Source organism: Ictidomys tridecemlineatus, chromosome 9 (genome assembly GCF_052094955.1).
Source record: "Ictidomys tridecemlineatus isolate mIctTri1 chromosome 9, mIctTri1.hap1, whole genome shotgun sequence".
Taxonomy (NCBI): domain Eukaryota; kingdom Metazoa; phylum Chordata; class Mammalia; order Rodentia; family Sciuridae; genus Ictidomys; species Ictidomys tridecemlineatus.
The window spans coordinates 18,198,915-18,219,800 of record NC_135485.1 but is presented as its reverse complement, the minus strand read 5'-3'; the positions used below and the strand labels follow the sequence as shown (position 1 = coordinate 18,219,800).

The 20,886-nt window shown below is 48.0% G+C and overlaps 1 protein-coding gene and 1 long non-coding RNA gene across 7 annotated transcripts in view; one reads left to right on the top strand and one right to left on the bottom strand.

Annotated features, from left to right (window-relative positions):
* Positions 1-266: 266 nt before the first annotated feature.
* On the bottom strand, positions 267-18,949 carry LOC144366635 (uncharacterized). 2 transcript variants are annotated; one of them, XR_013425733.1, is made up of 3 exons: positions 18,637-18,949; positions 18,090-18,221; positions 267-3,861 (listed from the first exon to the last, which is right to left on the bottom strand). It is a non-coding gene; the product is annotated as an uncharacterized LOC144366635 (long non-coding RNA). The 2 variants fall into 2 exon arrangements; XR_013425734.1 differs by lacking the exon at positions 267-3,861 and adding an exon at positions 5,428-10,194.
* Ccdc149 (coiled-coil domain containing 149) overlaps positions 18,904-20,886 on the top strand; it is a 90,578-nt gene continuing 88,595 nt past the window's right edge. For 2 of the 5 annotated variants that reach the window (XM_078021147.1, XM_078021146.1), the window contains exon 1: positions 18,904-19,083. In XM_078021147.1, coding sequence (XP_077877273.1) covers positions 19,024-19,083 — 60 coding nt within the window. In that variant the 5' untranslated portion in view covers positions 18,904-19,023. The remainder of the gene's footprint in view (positions 19,084-20,886) is intronic. The other 3 variants (XM_078021144.1, XM_078021142.1, XM_078021143.1) reach the window with 2 other exon arrangements.

The window sequence follows — 20,886 nt, the reverse complement described above, 5'->3', positions numbered from 1 at the left end:
CGTCCCCTCTTCTCTGCAAACGAGCAGGAACTTTCCGATGGGAGATGGTGAGGCCGAGCGCCAGGTCCCCGACGCGCCCTTCTGCGCCCCTCTGCGCAGCCCTTCCCTGTGTTTCAGGTTTTCTGTACTATAGGTTTCGTTTTGGGGAGCCACACGGCTGGGCTGTAATTTAATTTTTCTAAATTTAGCCTGTGCAAGGCTCCCGGCCAGCGGAAGGGGATTACAGCTTACCAGGAATCCACGGTTAAGCAAAGGAAAGTCCTCTCTGGGGAGCTGGATTTATTTCTGGAGTTGGGGGACTCAAAGGGAGACCAAACAGACTCCGCAGCCACACTTCCCTACTTCAATTTAACAGTCTCTTAAGCACAAAATCAAACACAATAGAAACCAAGTGGCTGGAGTCTTTTCCTGCTTGTCTCACCTTTGCTTTGCTGCCTTCTGTCTGACTGTCCCCTATATGTCCCCAAAGACCCCCTTCTACTTCCTGTGAAGACCTGCGTCTTTTTAAGGAGACACAGTGGCATCTCCTACAACGGTTCCCTGGATGATGGCAGCAATCTGGCAAAGCCAGGAGGAAAACTACTAACAGATCAGGTCTGTTGAAAATCTTTATTAGAAAAGGCACTAATTATGTACTCTGCCTTCCAGAAAATCCACTGAGTGCCTAAAAATGGTATTTGGTGTCATGAGAAATAAAGAAATGAATCAGTTTTACATTTTAGTCTTTGCTAATAAGGAAGTTAAAAAAGAAGCCACAACATAACACAGTGGCTCAGCATGGGCTGTGGAACCAACTGGCGGTGGGAGGTCCTCTCCTGTCCTTGTCTTCACCTGGGACACATCAAAAGTAGGAACCTCAGAGGATTATGAGGTTTAACGTGTTAACAGATGTAACCAGGAGAGTGTCTGGCATGTAGTGATTTCTATGGAGATGAGTCATGGATGTCGTATGCACACCTACTTTCTCCATATGATGTGGGAAATGCCCGTTGCAAAGGACAGGCACGTTGAACACTGTCAGAAAAATATTGGTTGCAGCCGGAGAGAACTGGGAAAATGTCTTGGAAGACCACCGTGGCAAGGAGAATGACATTCAGTGAATACGACATTTGCTTCACCAGCTTTCCCACTCCTTTGGAATCAGACAGGGTCCGAGACCAGTTCTGGCCAATGGAATGTGTGTGAAAGTATGAGGGCACTTGTAAGGTCTTAGATGACACATTAAATATAATATATGATAGATATTATATTACATGCACATGTTGTATATTTATATGCCTGGAGATATATATAGTGGTGGTTGGTAGTGGTGGAATACCTGTCTCCCCCCACCCCTGAAAAAAGAATGTAAATAGGACAAAGTACAAAAATATTTGGTTGGAAACAAAAGTGGAGATCACATAGTGGAAGGCCTTAGATTTCAGACTAGAGCATTCAGACTGCATTCTGTGCAATAGGAAGCCACCCAGTTTGTGTTTCCTGGGATGATTACACAGAGCAGGTGGTGCAGCAAGAGCCCCTGAAGGGCAAGTGGCTTTCATAGATTCGGGGGCACCTGATTGAACCAGAGGGTCCCTCCCTTCCCCAGAAATCTCAGAACATGGGAAGTTTGTTTTGTAAGTGAATACCAAACAGAGTTGGATTTAATGATTTTTTTTTTTTTGTACTAAAGATTGACCCCAGGGCATGTTAACACTGAGCTATATCCCCAGCCCTTTTTAAAACATTTTTTATATTGAGATGGTCTTGCTAAGTTGCTTACAGCTTTGCTAAGTTGCTGAGGCTGGCCTCCAACTTGCAATCCTCCTACTTCAGCCTCCCTAGCTGCTGGGATTATAGGCATGTGCCACCATGCCCAGCGGATTTTATGATCTTTAAGACAGAATTTCATACTGTGGTTTCTCACCCATGACCATATCCTCCTCTGTCTGGCGCAGCAGGACTCCTCTGTGTTTGCTACTGGAACAAGAATAATGTCTCGGCATGAGAGTTCCTAGAAAGGACAACCAGAATCTTTCACACACCCTTCACCGAGTGGGGCCTTGGCCGAGTGAGGGTGTTTTTGAAAGTGGGAATGGTCTCTAAACCTCCATAGCCCAAATGGAGACTCAAAAGTGCTTGAAATGGAAAAGAATCTGTGGCTTGACAAAACAAAGAACAAAGTTTTGTGTTTTTTTTTTCTGGAAAAAAAAAAGATATTAAAAGATATTAAAGCAACCCGTGCTGCTACAACGTGAACCTCAAACTCTGAAAATGGCTCAAACACGGCAGATGTTTATTTCTTATCCACAAAAATTCCCAGACGGTGTTGGTGGTTGCGAGGTGGCTTCCCTCCATGTGCTGATTCGAGGGCCTGGGCTCTGCCCATCTGTGCTGCGTCAACCCCCCGATGCAGTTTCCAAGGCCACCATGCTTATCTGCACCCCACCGGCTGGTGGGAAAGAGAATGAGACTCATGCTAACTGGTTTCTGGCCAAGAAAAGTAAACAGTCATAGGGTCTTTTAATCAGGAAACAGGCAAATAAATGTCATTTGCCCATTGCCCAGGAGACTCGACAAGGTGTCTGGGAAATCACAGCTGCTCTGCCAACCTGGTATTGTTCCCCAAAATGTGTTCTTGTCAACACAGGTCCTAGAAGCAATGGAACCCAACTTCCGGTTCCTGGTTCTTTCGACAGATGCTTATGGAGGTACTTGCTCAATCAAAAGCACCTGCTTGGTGGCTGGAGTCGGGGATGAGGGAGAATATGGCTAACCTCAAATTTATAGTCCAGTAGGAGGGGATCTGCCCCTCTATGGGGATTGTTCTGAGAAGTACTCAGTTCGGCGGGAATGCCACCAAGCGTGGTGACATGAACCTGGATGGAAGAGCCCCTGCAAGCCTAGGCCATGTGGCATGCATGGCCTGGCCTGTTGCTCCCAGGCCCATGTTGAGCTCAACAACACACATTAAAGCAGGCACAGAGATGACGATGTAGTCAAGAAGACACCGTGAACATGAGATGCATGTGGCGACTCCCGACAGTGTAGGTGAAGCAACGGCGTCCCAGGGAGCCTCTCTTTGCAAGCCGGAGTACTCTCCAAAGCACCAAGAAGGCACAGCACGAGCCAGAGATGCAGAGGTCCATGATGGAGCCTCAGGTACTGCACGTAGATGTATCGTGCTGTCTTCATATGCCCAGCAGCTCAGTTTGTCCACACCGGCATCATCACAAGCATAGGAGTGTGGTGTTGTGATGTCACCATGATCACCACATCACTAGGTGACAGGAATTCTTCAGCTTCATCCTAATCTTAGGGGACCCCCATCCTATGTGGTGTCTCATGGACAAACACTTCATTATGCAGCATGTGACAAGATATTATAGGTATCAAATATAAAGGAGCAAAACACAAAAACTCCAAGAAAGGCTCAGATGTGTGTCTCTGAAAGTTTAGAAGAGGGGATAGCAAGACAATCCTGAGATGGAGAGCAGTGTTCTCTGCGTAGGCACCAAGGTAGGATGTTGAGACTGTCTTGTGTCTACAGCGGGGCAGGAGCCGAGCAAGATGAGAGGGAGTCCAGGCTGGAGAGTGGGTGCAGGTTCAACCCTCAGGCTCCCCCTGACCGCACGCAGTGGGCCACCCAATCACCGATCAGCTGGTTCTATTTTTTCCCACCTAGTCATTAGACAGGTCTGTTGCTCCCTTTCCACTTCAGATAATTCTAAAGATGATTATGGAAATGATGGCATTGGTGGTGCTCATGATTAGGAGGGAGAAGAGATTTTCTAAAATGTCCTAATCTTCCCAGGTCTCTGTCTCTTTCACTCTGAGAAGAATCTTTGAGACCATCATCCATGAGCTACTGCGATCCAGTTTCTGCGGGAAAGAAAGCATGACAAGTTATGGACTGTTTTTGAGAAAAAGCAGAGCAATCAGCTTAGAAAACACAGAAGTCACAAAGCAGCACTTTTAGGCCAGGTCTGGATGGGACCAAAACCCTCCACTGGACCATTGAAGGCTGGCATTGATCCTGGATGACCCCGTGCTGGGCCTTTAACAAGAGCCTGGTGAGGGGTGAGGAGCCTTGTGCTACTCAAGACACTAGTTCTTCATTCCAGTTAGGTAGACAGACCAGCCGAGCCCACCACCTGGTGGGCGAAGCTCAGTAACCACCCAAGACGGTTTCCGTTCACCAGTAACACTTCTTCCCACAGGGCTGTGAGCTGCCCAGCCCTTGAGGGTTCACCCTACTCCTCCTGTTCTTTGCCTTCCTTACCCTCTGGACTCATTTTAACTCCAGGGCTGCTGCCACCAATCACCACAGTTTGGTGTTTGAAAACACCGGAAATCTATTCTCTTAGAATTTCACAGGAACATTCTAAGCAAAAAAACCCCCTCCATCAGACCGTTGAGGCAGAACGGTGCTGGCATTGACCCTGGATTTCCCCATGGAAATTTCCAGGCCCTGGGGTGCACGGAAGCCTGGTGCCTGGCCAGTGTGGTTGGAGAAAACAAGAGTAGCCGTAGGAGGTGACATGGGAGTCCTTGGCCTACCCATCATGTCAGGTTCACAGATTGGCAATGATAAGGAGTCAGCAAGTTCATGAAGCAAACGGAAGTGACATCAAGCCTTCCTTTCCACATACCTCCCACGCTACTGGAATTCTGAGGCCCTGTAAAACCAGCTTGTGTCCATTTCCCCTCATTCTGCCTTCTCTCTCCCCCTCCCTGCTTCTTCCTTCCTGGGCACCTGCCCACCTCTACACACATGCAATCCCAATCTTATGCCACCACTGTCCAATGTATGTATCTAACACGTTGCTCTGCATAAAGGGAGCCCTGAATACGGTTTCCCTTCTTTGTCCCTTAAAATCCTTAGCACAACCTAAGGAATTTCCACAGCAAATCAAATCTGAACTGAGTTTTCAGAGAAGACCTTGTTTATGTGCAAGGACGTAAAGATGTAATAGAATCCTTTCAAAGGGCTCTCCTGCTAATGCTAAATCGTAGGGACAATGCATTGCTTGACATTTTCAGATTCCCAGACCGGAGATAGAATATGATAGAGGGAGGGAAAGAGCTGAGCAGTTTTATAAAGATTCTTTGGTCTCATCCTTCTCCCAGACTATATCTTTATTCACAGGACAAAAGGAAGGAATTTACACAGAGAGAATAGGTTTCACAGATGTACACAGGTTAAGAGTATCCTAAATTGGCTTGAGGTTATGTATGTGTTTGTCCCACAAAGGATCTAAAGAACCTGAAAGGACTCTTGTGGATACAGAGAGGTGTGTGTGTGCACCTGTGTGTTGTGGGATGGGTGAGGAAGGAGAGAGAGAGAGAGAGAGAGAGAGAGAGAGAGAGAGAGAGAGAGAGAGAGAGAATATGAATGAGCCTGAGTTGGTGCATGTTGGACGTGGAGAAGAAGAGTGATGAATCAAGTTGACATAACAAAGTTTTATAGTTCATTTGACTGCTTAGCCAAATATACATGATGTCCTGGGAGATGATGTCATACAGCAAGGGGCTGTTTGTAAGTAGAACACTTCAGACTAGGAGAAGGTTTCAGCACCTGGTTTAATCAACATTACAACCATTTTTATGAAGATTTACGCTTGTGGAAGTTTAAATCGTTTTCTCAAGTTTCTTCCTTTTTGCTTATAGCTTGGAACTTTTCCATGCTTTTGGACGCAAATAAATGCAGCTGTTTGCTCTGCAGGAACTCTGGGAAACATATATTTATGCTGTATTTTTAATACAGAGAATGTTCAATTGAGACTGAATTTGGCGTTTTGCCTTATGTTTCAACTTTTCTTTTTAATAACATGAGGTCTTTCATTCATGCAAATGATGCTATTGACTCATCAGCTTGGCGCAGTGAAAGACAGGGGTCTGGTCGTAAGCACAACTGAGTTTCAGTTCTGCTTCGTCAGTAATGACCTTCCTGGATGTAGCAGATCCTATTTTCCAAAAATGGCATAAAAATCTCACATCCCATAGGCTCCTTTACAATGTGAACTTGATTCTCTCCCAGCAAGAGCAGGCGTCTATGTCCCCTCCTTTGGAATCCAAATGAATTGTGACTTCCTGTGACCAATGGTATGTGCAGAAGTAACCATGGATGACTTCTGAGGCTGGCCCTTAAGGGTCATGCAGCTTCTGCCCTGCCCACTAGAACATTCACACTAGGAGCTGTGCTGCTATGTGAGAGGTTTGGCTATCAGAGGCAGCCATGTTGTGAGGAAGCCACGCAGCACGGAGTGGCCCTGTGTAGGCACTCGGGTTGATAGGATAGTACTGGACTTTGGGTTCTCCCTGCCCAAGTGCCAGGTATTTGATGGGGGAAACTTCTAAGTTCATGATTCTAAACTCCATGTATTTTCATCTGAGCTACAGGCAGGCCAGAGACAAGCTTTTCATGCTATGTCTTTGCTGAATTCCTGACCCACATAACCTGCAAATGTAGTAAAATTCTTATTTTTTGCCTCCAAGTTTGGAAGTAATAAGAATAGACAGTGGCCATAGAAATAGAAAAATTGGAACAGAAATTTGGAACCTGGAAGTTGGAGATTCTTTTAACCAAAAGTAAGACAGGTAGTGTTAGCTTTGGGACCCAGAGGCAGATGGGTCCTGGAAGTCCCTTGTGGGGACAGCCAAGGCAGGACAGGAGGGTCAATAGAGAGAGATATCAAAGGTTTAAAGGAAACCGAGAAAAATAGACAAAACCAAATAAAGGGAAATCTTTATTATGTAGTGGGAAAAAGTTCAAGAAAACTGTTTCCTGTTATAATGTGTAAGATAGAAAATGATTAAACTTGTTTTCTGGGCAGAGATTGAGGGTGCTGCCTGATGTCTAGTTGCCTATAATAAAATTAGAGAGGAGTGATAAACTAACCATTAAACCCTTGATTTTTAAGGTGTAGTTTGAGGATATAGAAAGGTTCCAGCATAGTCCTTGTATGGAAAGGATCAGAATATAAATTTAGAACAGAACTGCAAGATCCCTTGTTTGAATCTCAGAAGGATTTAAGGTACTACCTCAGAGAAACTTCTAGGCAGATAAAAGTCCTTCTAAGGATCTTTAGGGTGGGCCCTGTAGTTATTCTTTATTGCACATAGTGAGACTTAAAAGAATCTTGAGGACATTGTCCCACAATGGTCACACAAGGGCTCAAGATGGGGAAGGGTCTGTCTCAAAGAGATTCACAGATGTGGTTTTGTAGAGTTGATTATATATTGATACATGATTAAAAAAAGAGAGAATTTTTAAAAGGAATTAGGTCATCTTTAACTCAGAGGAAGAAAATGAAGAGTATAAAATGAAAAGAGGACTTTCAATCCTCAATATTTGAAAGGCAAGAATCAAACTGAAAAGTCTAGTGAATGCACACAGTTGTATCTCAAGGAAAAGAAAAGATAATTCAGAGGACAGAAAACCAAGAGTTGCAAAGACAGTGCCCAGAGTATGACCAATTCCTGAACCCTGCCAGGATTTCAGAACTGCGACGAACCAAGGAACAGGAGTATCGAGGACAGTTACCCAGTGCTGTCCCACTGATGTGTGTGGCTGGTACAGGGGACAGATAACTTACCATTTTAGTTTATAGATCTGAAGGTCAACAGGGAGGATGCTTAAAGATATTGACAAAAAAAAATGTACCTGAGGAGTCTCATCCGCATTTGGACAAGATTTAGATACAGAGATTCTGGACTTACAATCAATGCAGTACTGGGATGAGATGTTGGGTGTCTTGGGAAGGAGGTGATTCTTTTTGCATGTGTGATGGGTATTGTGGCCAATAGGTGTGGACATTGCCAGTGTTTTCCAGATATAACTGCAGTCTCTCCCAATGAGCTTCTCTAAAATGTGAACCTTGATAGTCTTCCCTCAAGAGGAGTTTAGACAAGTTTTTGACTCACGCATAACTGCTCCCCTCCCCTCAATGGGATAGAAGTGATGCTGATCATAAATGATAGATCACAAAAAATGATAGATCACAAAAAACAACATAGTTTCTGCTTTTTTCACTAAAATCATCATTCTTGCAACTCCACGTGCCTTGTGAGAAATTCACAACTCTGGGGCGCCTCTGCTGTGAGGAAGAAGAGCCCCTTGGATAGGTCACATGTAGGCATTCGGGTCAACCGTCAGGCTTAGAGGGCTTCTGGACCCAGTGCCAGGCCCAGGGAAGAAAGCCTTCCAAGGGTGCCACCTCCCGCCATGGCGTCACCCTGCCTTTGCAGGGGGCGGGGGGGCAAGTGCACTGACCCTCCCACACCCCTTGCTGGACTCTCAAACACAGAATCCACGAATGTGATGACATGCTTTACGTTTTGAAGTTTGAGACGGTTGGTTATGCAGCGCTGGCTGCTGGAGACTGAACCTCATTTCGTCTTCACACTCGGCGATGGAGAGTTTGGTCTAAATGTCTTCCAAGGTCCTTCTTCTTCAGACACAAAGACTTTAAGTACTTCCACTTAAGTACTTAAAGCCTTTTTTTTTTTTTGGTCAACACACACACACACAACAAACAACAACAACAACTCCTCTTTGTTAGACGTTACCGTTGCCCTCACCCCAAGTCTGTCTTCTTCCTGGGGCCTGTGGCTGGAGCACCCTCCCCAGGCTCCTTTGCAGTCCTGTGTGGACACATGATGAAGTTCTGACTGACAGAATGTGAACGGAAGGACGTCTGCTACTTGCCTCTCTGTTGCTTTAAAGGAATTGCCTTTATTTTTTTCCCCTCTTTCCCCAACCTGCAATGCACATGGGTCAGAGACCCAGCTTCAAGCACGCGTCTGAGGACCATATCCCAGCTGAAGGGAGAATCACAGTTTGGTAGGATCCCAGGCTCCTGAGAGGCCCTGGGGGAGCGGGGCTGCCCCGCCAGCCGGTTTGGTGGCGGAGAAGTTAAATCTGAGTCAGATCACTGTATATTTGTGTCTCTGTTGTTGACGTTTAGCTTTAACCCTAGGAGGCCCTTCAAAGGCACCTAGTGCTGTGTGATGACTCCCATCGAGGCTGGGTCCTCCTCAGCCTCATCCTGTCCCTCTCTGTGCTCTGGATGGGCTGGTCTTCATCAGGTCCTTTCATTCTCTTGCTCTTCTCTTTGCCCGAGTGATGCGCCTTCTCGGCCCATCCTCTGGCCTGGCTGACTTTCACGTATCCTTCAGGCCTTGCTTTCAAGGACACTCAACTTAGGTTCCCTACTTATATGCTTCCATACAAACCCTGTGTCTTTCTTCCACAACCTGGAATGCACCTGTAACTGGGGTGGTTAAATAACTATTCACACACGGATCACACAAACGCACACAGTTCTTTGACATTGGCTTCCCCACTGCACTGTAGGCACCAAGAGGGTGAAGCCTATGTCCTCGTATTCTGCTCCATGCCTAGTACCTAAACAGTGCCTGACCCATAGTCAGTTCTCAAAAAGTACTTGTTGAATGTTGTCAGATAAACTTTTTGCTGACCAAGGTTTACAGGCTGTGCCTGGGGTTGAAGAATTAAGCAAAAAATCAGCTTGCTCCTCTAGGTATGCACCTGGGTCTTGACTTTCTCCCCTGTTATGCTTGCAGATCAGCTGAGCTCACCCCGCCAGGTCGTGGTCCCTCTGGGTTTTGCCTCCTCTGGACTGGTTTTGACTCCTCCTTGAGTGTCATCAGGGATGGTTCTGATAATGGAATCTCTCCCTTTAAAAAATTGGTTTATGGATGAAAAAGTCCCAAGTATATAGGATGCTGAGTTTAGCAGAATCTGTATGTAAATTGGTATTTTGCTGGTGATCAATCTTGTGCTAAAAATGGAAAATCAATAAAAAAAAAAAAGAAAATCTAAGGGGAAAAAAAATAAGTTGTAGACATTTTTGGTCCAATGAGTTTCCAAGTCCGAGGACATTGCATCTGAGGCCAAGGTTGCTGGGTGTTTCAAAGCAGTGTTCAAGGAAACCAGACAACGGCCTCACGGAGCCAGAGTGTAGCAGGAGCCCCAGTGAGAGGCAAGTTGCAGGGGCAGCGTCTTCTGAGAGCACACAGTGGGGGGAGCCTTTGTAGTGTCTCCTTGGAACTAAGAGGGTTCAACAGATGTGAATGGCAGTTCAGAATCTGCCGAGCTGCAGAGACCACGGAAGAGCAAAAGGCACAGGAGTCGACTCGGGGCCAGTCATTGATTGTAGAAATAGCAGTGAGCTTCCACACTTGAGGGAGCTTGAAAAAGAACAAAAGTGAGTCAAAAAACTCCCCCCGCACAGCTTTCAACTAGAGGTCAAATGGGTCGGCACCATAGAAAGATGTAGATTGGGGGGGGGGCGCAGATAGGCCTGGGTCTTTGCCAATTCCAGCCCCTGGAGCCAGGGAGGAAGCCTTGGGGATGGTTAGGCATTCAGGGGACCTGGTGAATCTGAGCCAGGCAAGCTTCGTCTAGACGACCTACACAGGCGTTCAATCAACCGTTAGACAGAGGTGGAGGGGACCTCACTGAGGGAGGCAGCTGTCATAGTGGGATTGTGTCTCCCTTCCCAAGTGGCATGCTGAAGTCCGAACCCTCAGCACCTCAGAACGTGACCTTATTTGACAAGACAGTCATTGCCAGGTGTAATTGGCTAAGACGAGGACACACGGGAGTAGGGTTGGCCCCTTATCCAATATGGCTGGTGTCCTTATAAAAAGGGGAAATTTGGACAGAGAGAAGTGGTCAGAGAATGATAATGGGGGGAACAGGCCAGGAGAAGACAGCCATCACAAGCCGTAAAGAGAGGCCTGCGCCTTCTCTCACAGCCCTCAAAGGGGACTGACCTGTTGACACTTCAACTTCAGACTTCCAGCTCCAGAAATGCGAGGCGATCCATTTTTGCTGTTTACCACCCCCCCTACACACCTGAGTCTGGGGTCTTTTTTTATAGCAACTCTAGCAAACTAATACATTAGCCTAGCACCACGGAAGAGTGCCGGGAATTTGGAAGTAGGTCAGTTCTGGATTCAGCCCTTGCTAGCTATGGGACTGTGGTCAAATCATTTCAGAAACTCCTCCTCACCTTCTTTTTTCTCTCAAAGGCAGAGAGTCAGGACACCAAATATTCAACAGCCATGCAGGGCAAGGCAGAGGCTGCCATTTAAGTACAAGTGGTCACAGATGAACATGAGAAGGCTCTCCAGCTCTGAAAGACCCCTGCCAGTCCTGGATGGTGGACAGGCACCTGACACTTACCTGCTGAGGTACAGACCCATGTGCATTGGACTCTGGCCCTCCTCAGGTCATGGCAACTCAGGCCAGAGAGACACACTGAGACGGGAGTCCCTGCTGGGGAGCCACAGGGGGCTCTCAGCCATAAAGGAAGCACACGGTCAGTGACCACCAGGGTCTCTCCTGAACTGGGGTGTTCAGTGGGTGAGAGCTATAAGGGTAGGGGTTCACTCAAGGGGCCCAGAACAACCATTATTTACTAACTTGTACTTTTTTTTCATACCTTTATTTTATTTATTTTTTATGTGACGCTGAGGATCGAACCCAGGACCTCACATGTGCTAGGAGAGTGCTCTACCGCTGAGCCACAACCCCAGCTCATGTGCATGAGTATTTTAATATTTCAGAAGCCAATAGAACCTTCCTGGCTTTTACCTGCTGGATAGCAGACCTGGGATAATTACAGGTAATTACACAGTTTGGTGAAAATTCAGAGGTGATACGTGTCAAGTGCTCAGCAAAGTGCCTGGCACATGGCAAGTGCTCATTAAGTGCTAGTTTAGATGATTATCGAGAAGAAAAGTATTTAAATTAGGCTCCACAAACATTTATTAAGCACCTACTCTGTGCCAGGTACTGTCCCAGGCACTAAGGATACAGAGACGAGTGTGGCACAATCTCTGCCCTCAAGGACTTTATTTTCAGCGGAACTAGGGTACACTTTTCTACTTCCCTTCCTTCCCTCATGAACGGATACCCCGGGTCTGCAGTGTTTCAGTATCTGCCATTGATGGATCTACCTTCTTAACAGTCGATGTCCTCAGGACTCCTCATGGGTATTTCTTTAGGAACTCTCCTATGCTGGGTTTTGCCTTAAGGGACTCACAAATTGGTAGATTCTAAAGAAAAAAAAATGTAGATAGAAGCCAGACAGCCAGAATTCAACTGATTTTGTTTTCATTAAGGTTAAAAAAAAAAAAAAAGGTAAGTTTGGTTAAGACCTGCCTATTATTCTCTTTCTAAACAGGGTATAGAATTTGGGGTAAAAATCAGATGGCTGTTTGTGGTAACTTGTGTACAAATACAGCCACCGTCAAACCCTTCCCTGCCTGTCTCCACACCATACACATCTAGAGTTGGGGTCTGTTCCTCCACTCCTGTGAATCTGGACCAACCTGTCTGTGACATCAACAGAATATAGTGGAAGTGCACCTGTGACAGTTCCAGCTAACATTTGAGAAGACAGGTGACTTCGGTTTCCTGTCCCCTGAAACACCAGCTCTTGGGAAGCTTCTAGGGAAACTCAGTTGCCCTCTTGTGGGACACCTGACGTAGAGGGACTTGAAGAGGTGTTCTAGCTGACAGCGTCAGGTGAGTTCCCGACTGAGAGCTAGTGGTGACTTCTGGTCACGGGAGCAGCCATTTTGGTCATCCTGTCCAGTCAACCCTTTACTAACCCCAGCCCCAGCCTCCATCTGACATCTACCCAGGGATATGCCACATGAGAACCACCCGGCTGAGCCCATCAACCCACAAAACTACAAGAGATTGTGATAAATGGTGTTCAAGCCACTAGGTTTGGGATGGCTTGTTGCAAAGGAAGAGATGACCCCATGAACCTCAGAGATGCCCGACTTCTAAGTATCATGAAGGAGTCAGGACATGGAAAGTGGAAGCTCTGGGCTGTCACCACAACTCTTCCTCTAGCATGCTCTGTGACAGTGCTTTTCCACTCTGGGGCTCTATTATTTCCCTTGTCCAGTAAGGGATCCAGATCTCTAAGGGTCCTTACAGGTGTAGCATTCAGAGGTGCTACGGTCCTTCTTGGAAGATAGCAGGGGGACCTTCACTAACCTTTCTACAGTCCACCCATGTGTAAAATTAATTTTAGAGGCTTTCAAGATCACATGGTCCAACCCAACCACTGGAAAGATGAGGATGTTAAATTACTCTGCTTTTCCTGCAGGGTCCCTTTCTGGAGGTTTCTCCATGTTTCTCCAGGATTAAGCTGCTTGGGACTGTGGCCACCACACTGAAGACCCTTGAGGGTGGAGGGCGAGAGCCAACTCAGCACAAGCTAAGAGATGCTGCTTGAGTGACTAAAGGCCCCGCATGTTAAAGGACACTCTGCTAAGACTTCTTGCCATAGGATTTTCCATCACGTGGCAACGAATGGACTTACTAAATGCAGTCATTGTGCGATACAAGGACAGAGGAGGGACATGGACATGGCACCTTCGGCACTAGCAGGGAACACATAAGCTGGCAAGCACCCTTGCCGACTATCTCTATTTCGAAATCATGTTTACTTGCCATTTTGAGTTTCTATTAGAGAACTGAGGGATATCTGACCAAATGAGGTCAAAGCACTATAATTGATGTCACCAAGTGTTGACAAGTCCTGCCCCACAGATGTAATAACAGTGACTGGATCACTCCCATCTTTTGAAACAGATGCCCAAATCCACCCACAACATAGCCCTGGGCTGCAGATAATTTCCTGTCTACCCCCAGACCAGGTGAGCTTTGGTGGCTCGAGGCCCCAGAATGGTTTGGACAGTGAAAAAAGAATTGTAGTCTTGGTCAAAGGCAGGGACCTCTAACAGGAATGAAGTAACACCTGTTGGCCCAGCTTGGTATCTTGACTTCCTCGTGTCAATGTGACCACATGCTGCAAAGCAAGGCCTGGCCCAGAGACGTGATCCCCAAGCTGTGAGAGCCTCAGTGTGCTGTTGGACACAGCCTAGAGAGGTTGCTACAGAAAGATGGCCCGGTGGGCGTGTGTGGGGAGGGGGGACGGTGGAGTAGGTAACGATCAACATCCGGGGCTCCAAAGGACAGCCGAATGGACGCCCAATGGACGGCATTTTACCAGCTCCAGCCATTTCCATGGGGGTGCCACCTTTTCACCCCTCCATCAGGTTGATTGCCTTTTCTTCCCCAAGCTCCATTGTTCTTCCAGAATGAAGAAGAAAAAACATTTCTGTCGCCCCACTAGCTACTTTTGTGCATACTGTAGGTTGTAGATAATGTTCGTTCTCTTCCTTTTTTCTTCACCTTTTCCATTGAGATAAGGCTGCCGGCATGGGTAGGGTAAGAATTGCCCCCCACCCTAAGACCAAATGAGGCAGGAGGACAATGGAGGTGATCCTGTTTTGGACAGTCATCAGCTTTTTTCTTCTCTTTTCTTTTCTTCTCTTTTCTTTTTTTTTCAGAAGTTTCCCAGAGTGACAGGGTCATTCCCTCTCTTGGCCCGCTGGAGAGGCCAGTGGCCCCCAAGTCAGACGTTTCTATTTTCAGCTCCCCAAGTCCAGAGAGCAGTCACCTCCGCCTCAGGGAGGGCCATGCAGCCAACCCGCCAGCAGTTCGGGCCTGCAGCCTCTGTGCATTTCCATTTCCATAAATTTACATCAAATTTGTGCTGAATCATATCCCCCCCCATGCAGAAAAAAATGAAATACATTATCAATAAGTACAACCAATTTGAATAATCTGAGAGCGGAGTGACTTTTCCTGACTTTCTTCCATTTAACTCTTTCCTCAGACCAAGTCTCCTCTCCGATCCCCCACCAGCCTGGGAGTGGGTGTCTTGGCACCCTCCCTGGTGCCCAAGGTCGGGGGCTGCTCTCCTGAGGTGTTTCTCTTCTGGCCCCTCCCTAGGTGCCCCATGCCCTGCCTCTCCTGCGGTCCCCCTGACTTCCCAACCCACCGGCCTTCTCTTCCCCTCTTCCCCCTGACATCTCGGTCCTCATTCCCGGAGCCCTTGCACCTGCCTCAGTTGCTGCCCAAAGCCTGGCGCCTCTCCACCTCCTAAAATGCCCAAGCCAATCACACTCAAGTCCAAGCCTCAGCCCCTCGGATGACAATTGCGGAGCCCCGGCCTGCCAGGCCGTCATCAATCCCACTCATCATTTTGAGCACCTTGGAGGTGCTTCCTTCCACCCCCTGCGGCTGGGCTGATTGGCAGCCAGCAGGGCTGGAGGAGGGCGGGCACTGTGCTGATTGTTTGCTGCTGGGCAGGAAGGGCTTAGTGCAGGCCAGGTTCCCAGGACCCCGCAGCCCAGGGCTCTAAGACAGACAGTGGTTGCTTGGAATCAGGAACTGGGCCAGAATCTGCCCTCTGCCCCTCTGATGTTCAGCTGCTGACCTTGGGTAGGGAAATGATGGATGAACCCCCCCCACCCCACCCCCACCCCCAAATGTCCCTAGGTAGAAAAAGGCAGGGAGGTTTATCTTCTACAGAATCGAGGCCAGTGGCCCAGGGGACCTAGGGTTTCAGGGCTCTGCAGGAGGCTCTGCTGCAGCAGCCCATATCAGGACCTGCAATTCCCTGGTGCTGGCTAAAATCAAGAGCAAAGAAAGTCATGTAGCAACCAGTCATGGAGGCTCCTAGCAGGACCTGCCAAAGTGAATTCTCTGCAAAAAGCAAGAATTGGGGACCTTGATTCATATGGAGCTACTTAAGTGTGTGCCTGCATGCTTGGTGCATGTGCACCCATCCCCCCAACCCTTTATAAACTGCAATCATGAGTCATTTTCTTCCCAGATTGGATTTCTTAATACAGGCTGGAGAAAAGCAACGTGAATATTGCCCCCTCCAAAATCCAGTTCAGGAAAACAAACAAACCTGAGCCAGAATCTCTACTGGAGATTTGCTTAGCTTCCTTTAATGAGAGTACTGACATTTTGTGCTTGGGCTGCCAGAATCTGAACTGAAAATACTGTCTGGAGAAGTTATATCAAAAGCTTCTGGGCTCTCCCCTGTGTCTGGGGCTGTTGGGACAGGGCCAGAGTGCTGTTGCAGGTTAATAGAGAACCGGCAAGGAGAGGCGGAAATTTCTAACCCGTTCACATGCCCCCGCCCCACCTCCCCAGAGATGTGTTTGTTTCCTCAGTATGTAGGGGTTCAATTGCTCAGATTAAGCTATTTTGGAGTTTCCACATTTAAATCCCTCTCAAACTTTTAAAAGTAAGAAGCATCATTCAGAAGCATCTAAGTACTTTCTTCTAACACTATAGGTACATATAAATAAATCAATAAACCTGGCCCTGGGGCTATGAATATATATGGAAAAATTGGGTCCTGGGAGATTCTTTCTCAGAAAGCTAAGGGGAGGTGAAAATAGAGAATAAAGCCAACGTTTCAATACTTTGTGCTCGGGTGACAAAATTAAGACAAAGCCATCCGTTTTTACATCGGTCCCATGCACAAGGGTGTGTGTGTGTGTGTGTGTGTGTGTGTGTGTGTGTGTGTGTGTGTGTGTGTTGGGGACATTTAACATACCATTTTTATCTGAGGTAAAGATAGTTGGCAAGTGGATTTATTTTTCCTTTGAAAATGGGTGACCACAATATAATTAGCTTTGTTTTCGTCGGCCAGGGCTGCTGCTGCTGAAGTATCTAGAGGCCTTCTGGTATAGGTGCCTAAAAGCTTACACTGGATTTAATTATTATTATTACTCAATGTCAGGCTACATAAATGAAAAGAGATAAAAAAGAATCGCTCGTAGCTACACTGCCTTGGTCTGTGATTTCATCACATCTCACAAGCTAAGCAGGTTGGAGCTGGCAGTTGAGGCATGAAATCTCGAAGGAAATCCCAGGCAACCAGAGATTGCTCTTTCAACTGAGTGGAAACTTTCTCCTAATGCGGGGCGGGAATGGAGGGGGTCTGCCACTCTGATTTTCCTCCCCAATTTTATTTTCAAATACTTTAATAAATATCTGGCTTATTATAGGGAAAGAAAGCAAGTGGGGGAAATAGAGTCCCAGACAGAGCTGTCTTAAAGGTACATGGTCTCTAATGTGAAGTCTTTGGTTCCCGAGGGCTTATTGATCACCTGTCCCTTTTCTTGAAACACCAGTGATGTCTGCAAGCAGCAGCAGTGCTGAATGGCTCCGTGGAAGGGGGTATCCATAGGGGCTTTCCCACCCACCCAAAAACCAGGCAAGGAGGAGGCAGAAGGCAGATGAAATAAGGTCTACTCAGTCTCCCTGCAGTCTATTTAATTGACAGGTCAGAATGAAACCAGATGGTTCACCAAGGGGCAATATATGGCAGACAGTACCTTGCTTTTTAGACATGAGACAGGTTGTTAGGAACAGTGCTGGGCACTGCATTAATTAACCCTAGACATTCCACCCAGGGATGACCTTCTTTAACTTCCTTGGATTAAAAAGAGAACAAGGTAGGTGATCCAGAAGTCCAGAAGATTAGCTGCATTCTAGCCCCTTCTTTTCTTGTTCTCTAGAGCATGAATTGTAAACCCTTCAAGGCAGGGAGCAAGGCTGCATTGGGTGGTCTTTCTGTTCCTCTCAGTTGGGTTCACCCATGCACCTGTGCTCAGCTGGAGGCCAGTGCCCCAGCCTTCCTGCTGAAGTATCTGCAGTTCAGTTGGCTATTGGTTGGAAGTCCTGTCATTTAGCAAGCTATTCTGGGCAAGTTTCCATGGCTCTGAACACAGGTTCCCAAGAGCAGTAAGTAAGAATAAGCCCTGCCCCACAGGTATCTTAGAACCTCTTTTTTTTTTTTTGGTAGCACATTTGCAAATATTGCTTTGGCCAAGGCAGGTCACATGACTGAGTCCAGAGCCAAAGTTAAAGACAATGGCAGGGACAAGGCAGAGGAATTATTGGTGCCATTTTGCAAATACTCTTTTATGCCAACCAAACAAGGCCAAGAATAGAGTTGAGTATTTTCAAATCCAATTGTGATACTTTGTCTTCAGGTTTCCCAGAGGAAGGGAAGTTCTCACTGAGCCTCTGCTTCCCCACTTCTCAGGCCTTTGTTTTCTGATAAATGGGGATAATGTCCATTTCACAGTGTTCACAGGATCCACAGCAGACAGAAAAATTAGAAGTAAATGTTGGCTGTGATGCTTCCACAACTGTGAAATGGGCTCACAGCTTCTCAGCTTACCTGCTGGTCTGCACTGGTGGTATTTCAGGGAGGGTGATCTCTGAGGGGCTCAGGTGGCAGGGCACGGGGCTGGGATTAACATCCACTCATTGTGAGGTTTGCCTTTCCTCTGAAATTCTTTCCATCTTCTCTCTTAGGAGAAAAATCTCAGTTTGAAGCCAGTGCCTTTAACACCTCTCTTGACTCATGCCAAGAACCACACTCAAACCTTTCGGCCCTATTTAGAACTTAATGTTTTATTTCCAACTTTTAATTTGCTTTCTATTTATTTATTTCTATTTATGACAGCTGATAGTTTTCTAAAAAAAAAAAAGAAGAAGAAGATGAAGAAAGAAAGAAAAAGAAACTCTCATCAAAACTGGGGATGTAGCTCCGTGGTGAAGTACTTAGCCTAGCATGGGGGAGGTTTTGGGTTCTATCCAGGTACTGCAAAAAAAAAAAAAGAAAGCAAAAAGCAAAAGTTAGTAGCTTTAAAACAGTGTGTTAGTATCTGATGCCACGTGGCTCATTCATTCATGCGTTTAAGGGACGCTTGTGGAGCACCTACTGTGTGTCAGGATGGTCCCAGACCTTCCCCGGAAAGCCCCCGCCGGGTGCAGCTGACATTCTGGCGGTGCGGTCGTGACGGTGGTCAGGGATGGCGGGATCTGGGGACTGGCTTCTGGGGGGGGGACGCAGACCTGTCGGCCGAGCCCCCTGCGGGCGCGGGCCGGGGTCGGGCTGCGGCGGCGGCCGGCCGGGCGCGGCGCCTCCTCCCCTTCCTCCCGCGGAGGCTGACGTGGAGGCAACAGCGCGGGCGGCCGCAGGAGGCGGCGGCGCGGCGGCTCGGAGGCGCCGGGGCCTCTCGGGGCCGCGCGGGGCCCGAGCGGCGGCGGCGGCGGCTGCGCGGCGGGAGGAGGAGGAGGAGGAAGGCGTCCATGAAGCCGGCCCGCGCATGGAGGAGGCCATGAGCGGCGACCGCACCGAGAGCGACTGGCAGGGGCTGGTGAGCGAGGTGAGGCCGCGGCGCCGGCCGGGCGGGGTGGGCCGCCGAGCAGCCTCCGGCCCAGGCCCGCGCCCCGCGAGGCCGAGCCGGGCCAGGACGCGCGGGGCGAGCGCACACGGTGGCCCCGGCGCGCGGCCCCGCGCGACCTGCCAGGTGCGCAGTTCCTCCAGGACTTGGGGGTCTACGCGGACGCCACTGCTTTCCGCGCCAACGGGTGCCAGCCTTTGGGGAGGGGCCTCCCCCCAGGCAGGGTTTGGCGGCGGATTGGAGAGAGAGGAGCCCAGGGCTGCGGGCGAAGCAGCCAAGCCCCACCTGCCTGCCTGGTCACCACTGTTTTGGAGGCAAGCGATTGGATGCCTGGTGCAAGGGTGGTCCCAGGGGGAGATCTGGGTCCTGGGGTAACACCTGGGCCAGGTGGGATTCCTTGCAGCCATGGTTTGGGTAAGGGAGTACCAGGTCCCAGCTGCTGTTCATTCATCACGTTTTTCGATTCAACCAACACATGTTTCTGTGGCCTACTATGTGTAAGCTGGTGGAGCCATTTACCAAAAAAGTGAGACGGGTGCAGAAGTGATTGGTTTTTGCAAACAGAACATCAGGCCTCCTAAACGATTTTGTCATAAACATTCCTCTGGGACCTGCTTTCAGGTCGTGCTGTTTCCTCTTCAGTCTACCCTGAGGACTTACTGGCTTCTCCAGGTAAGAGGGGTGCTGATGTCTCCCTCTCCTGGGTAAGCTGCCAGGTTTCACCCTTTGTGCTGGCAGTTCTGGGTGTCACCTAGCCACCTAATGTCCAGTGTGTGCAGAGCAATTCTTTCCTGAAGAGGAATGAGATATTATAGCTTCTGCCCTGGTTTAGTTTGTTTAGTATCAGTCTAAAAGCCAGAGCTGTCCTAACCCCATGGTATTATGCAGTATTGCAACCCATCTCTAGCTTCTTCACCTGACAAGGGACAGATCCTCTGGGGAGCTTAGCTCTGGGCCCACTTACAACCTAGTTAGGGAGGCTCTAGGTGATTCTCCATAGAAGTCTAGCAGGTAGGCACCAATATGCAGCAGAATATTCACTACTCCAACAAACGCCTATCAAATAAATGCTTATTAGGAGTCGATTACATTGCAAGATACTTAGAAGTCAGTGGACAGCAAGACAGATAACCCTCCTGCCCTTGAAGAACTCCTGCGGCTCAGTGATGTGGTGAGGGAGGAATGTCACACCACAAACAATAAGAACATTCTAAAGCATGGGATGCAGTCAAGTGCTAAATTGTGGGAGATGTCCCTTGAGCATGCCTCTCAGTGGTGAGCTTACTGCCACTTTGCACTGACCGTGTTGTCCCGCGTGCGCAGTCCCCTCACTGGGCCCTGTGTTTTAGATGGCTTCTTATTTCTAGTGCCTTCACACCCAACTCCATACACAGCAGATGATCAATAAATGCTTGTCGAATAAGTCAGTGGATCCTAAATGGGTCTCTTGGTCTCCCAGCTGAGTTTCTCTAGAGGAACACCTTCTTGCCTTCCACAGACAGTCATTAAAGACCTCGCATATGGTGAGCACCCAACCAGGTGCCATGGGATAGGAGAAAATGAATCCAACCTGCTTCCCGCCTTACTCGTAACCGATGGCTATTTCTTGAAGGCATTCTTCATGTTAAGCATTGTATAGGAAGGAGCTCAGCATTCCCTAGTAGTCTGAGCTTCCATCTCACAATGAGGCAGGCGTGAGTTATCTCTTACCCAGGTTAAGAGAACCTTAGCTCAGGCAGGTTGGGACTTGCTTAAGGTCTCACAGCTGGTAAGTGGAAGAGGCAG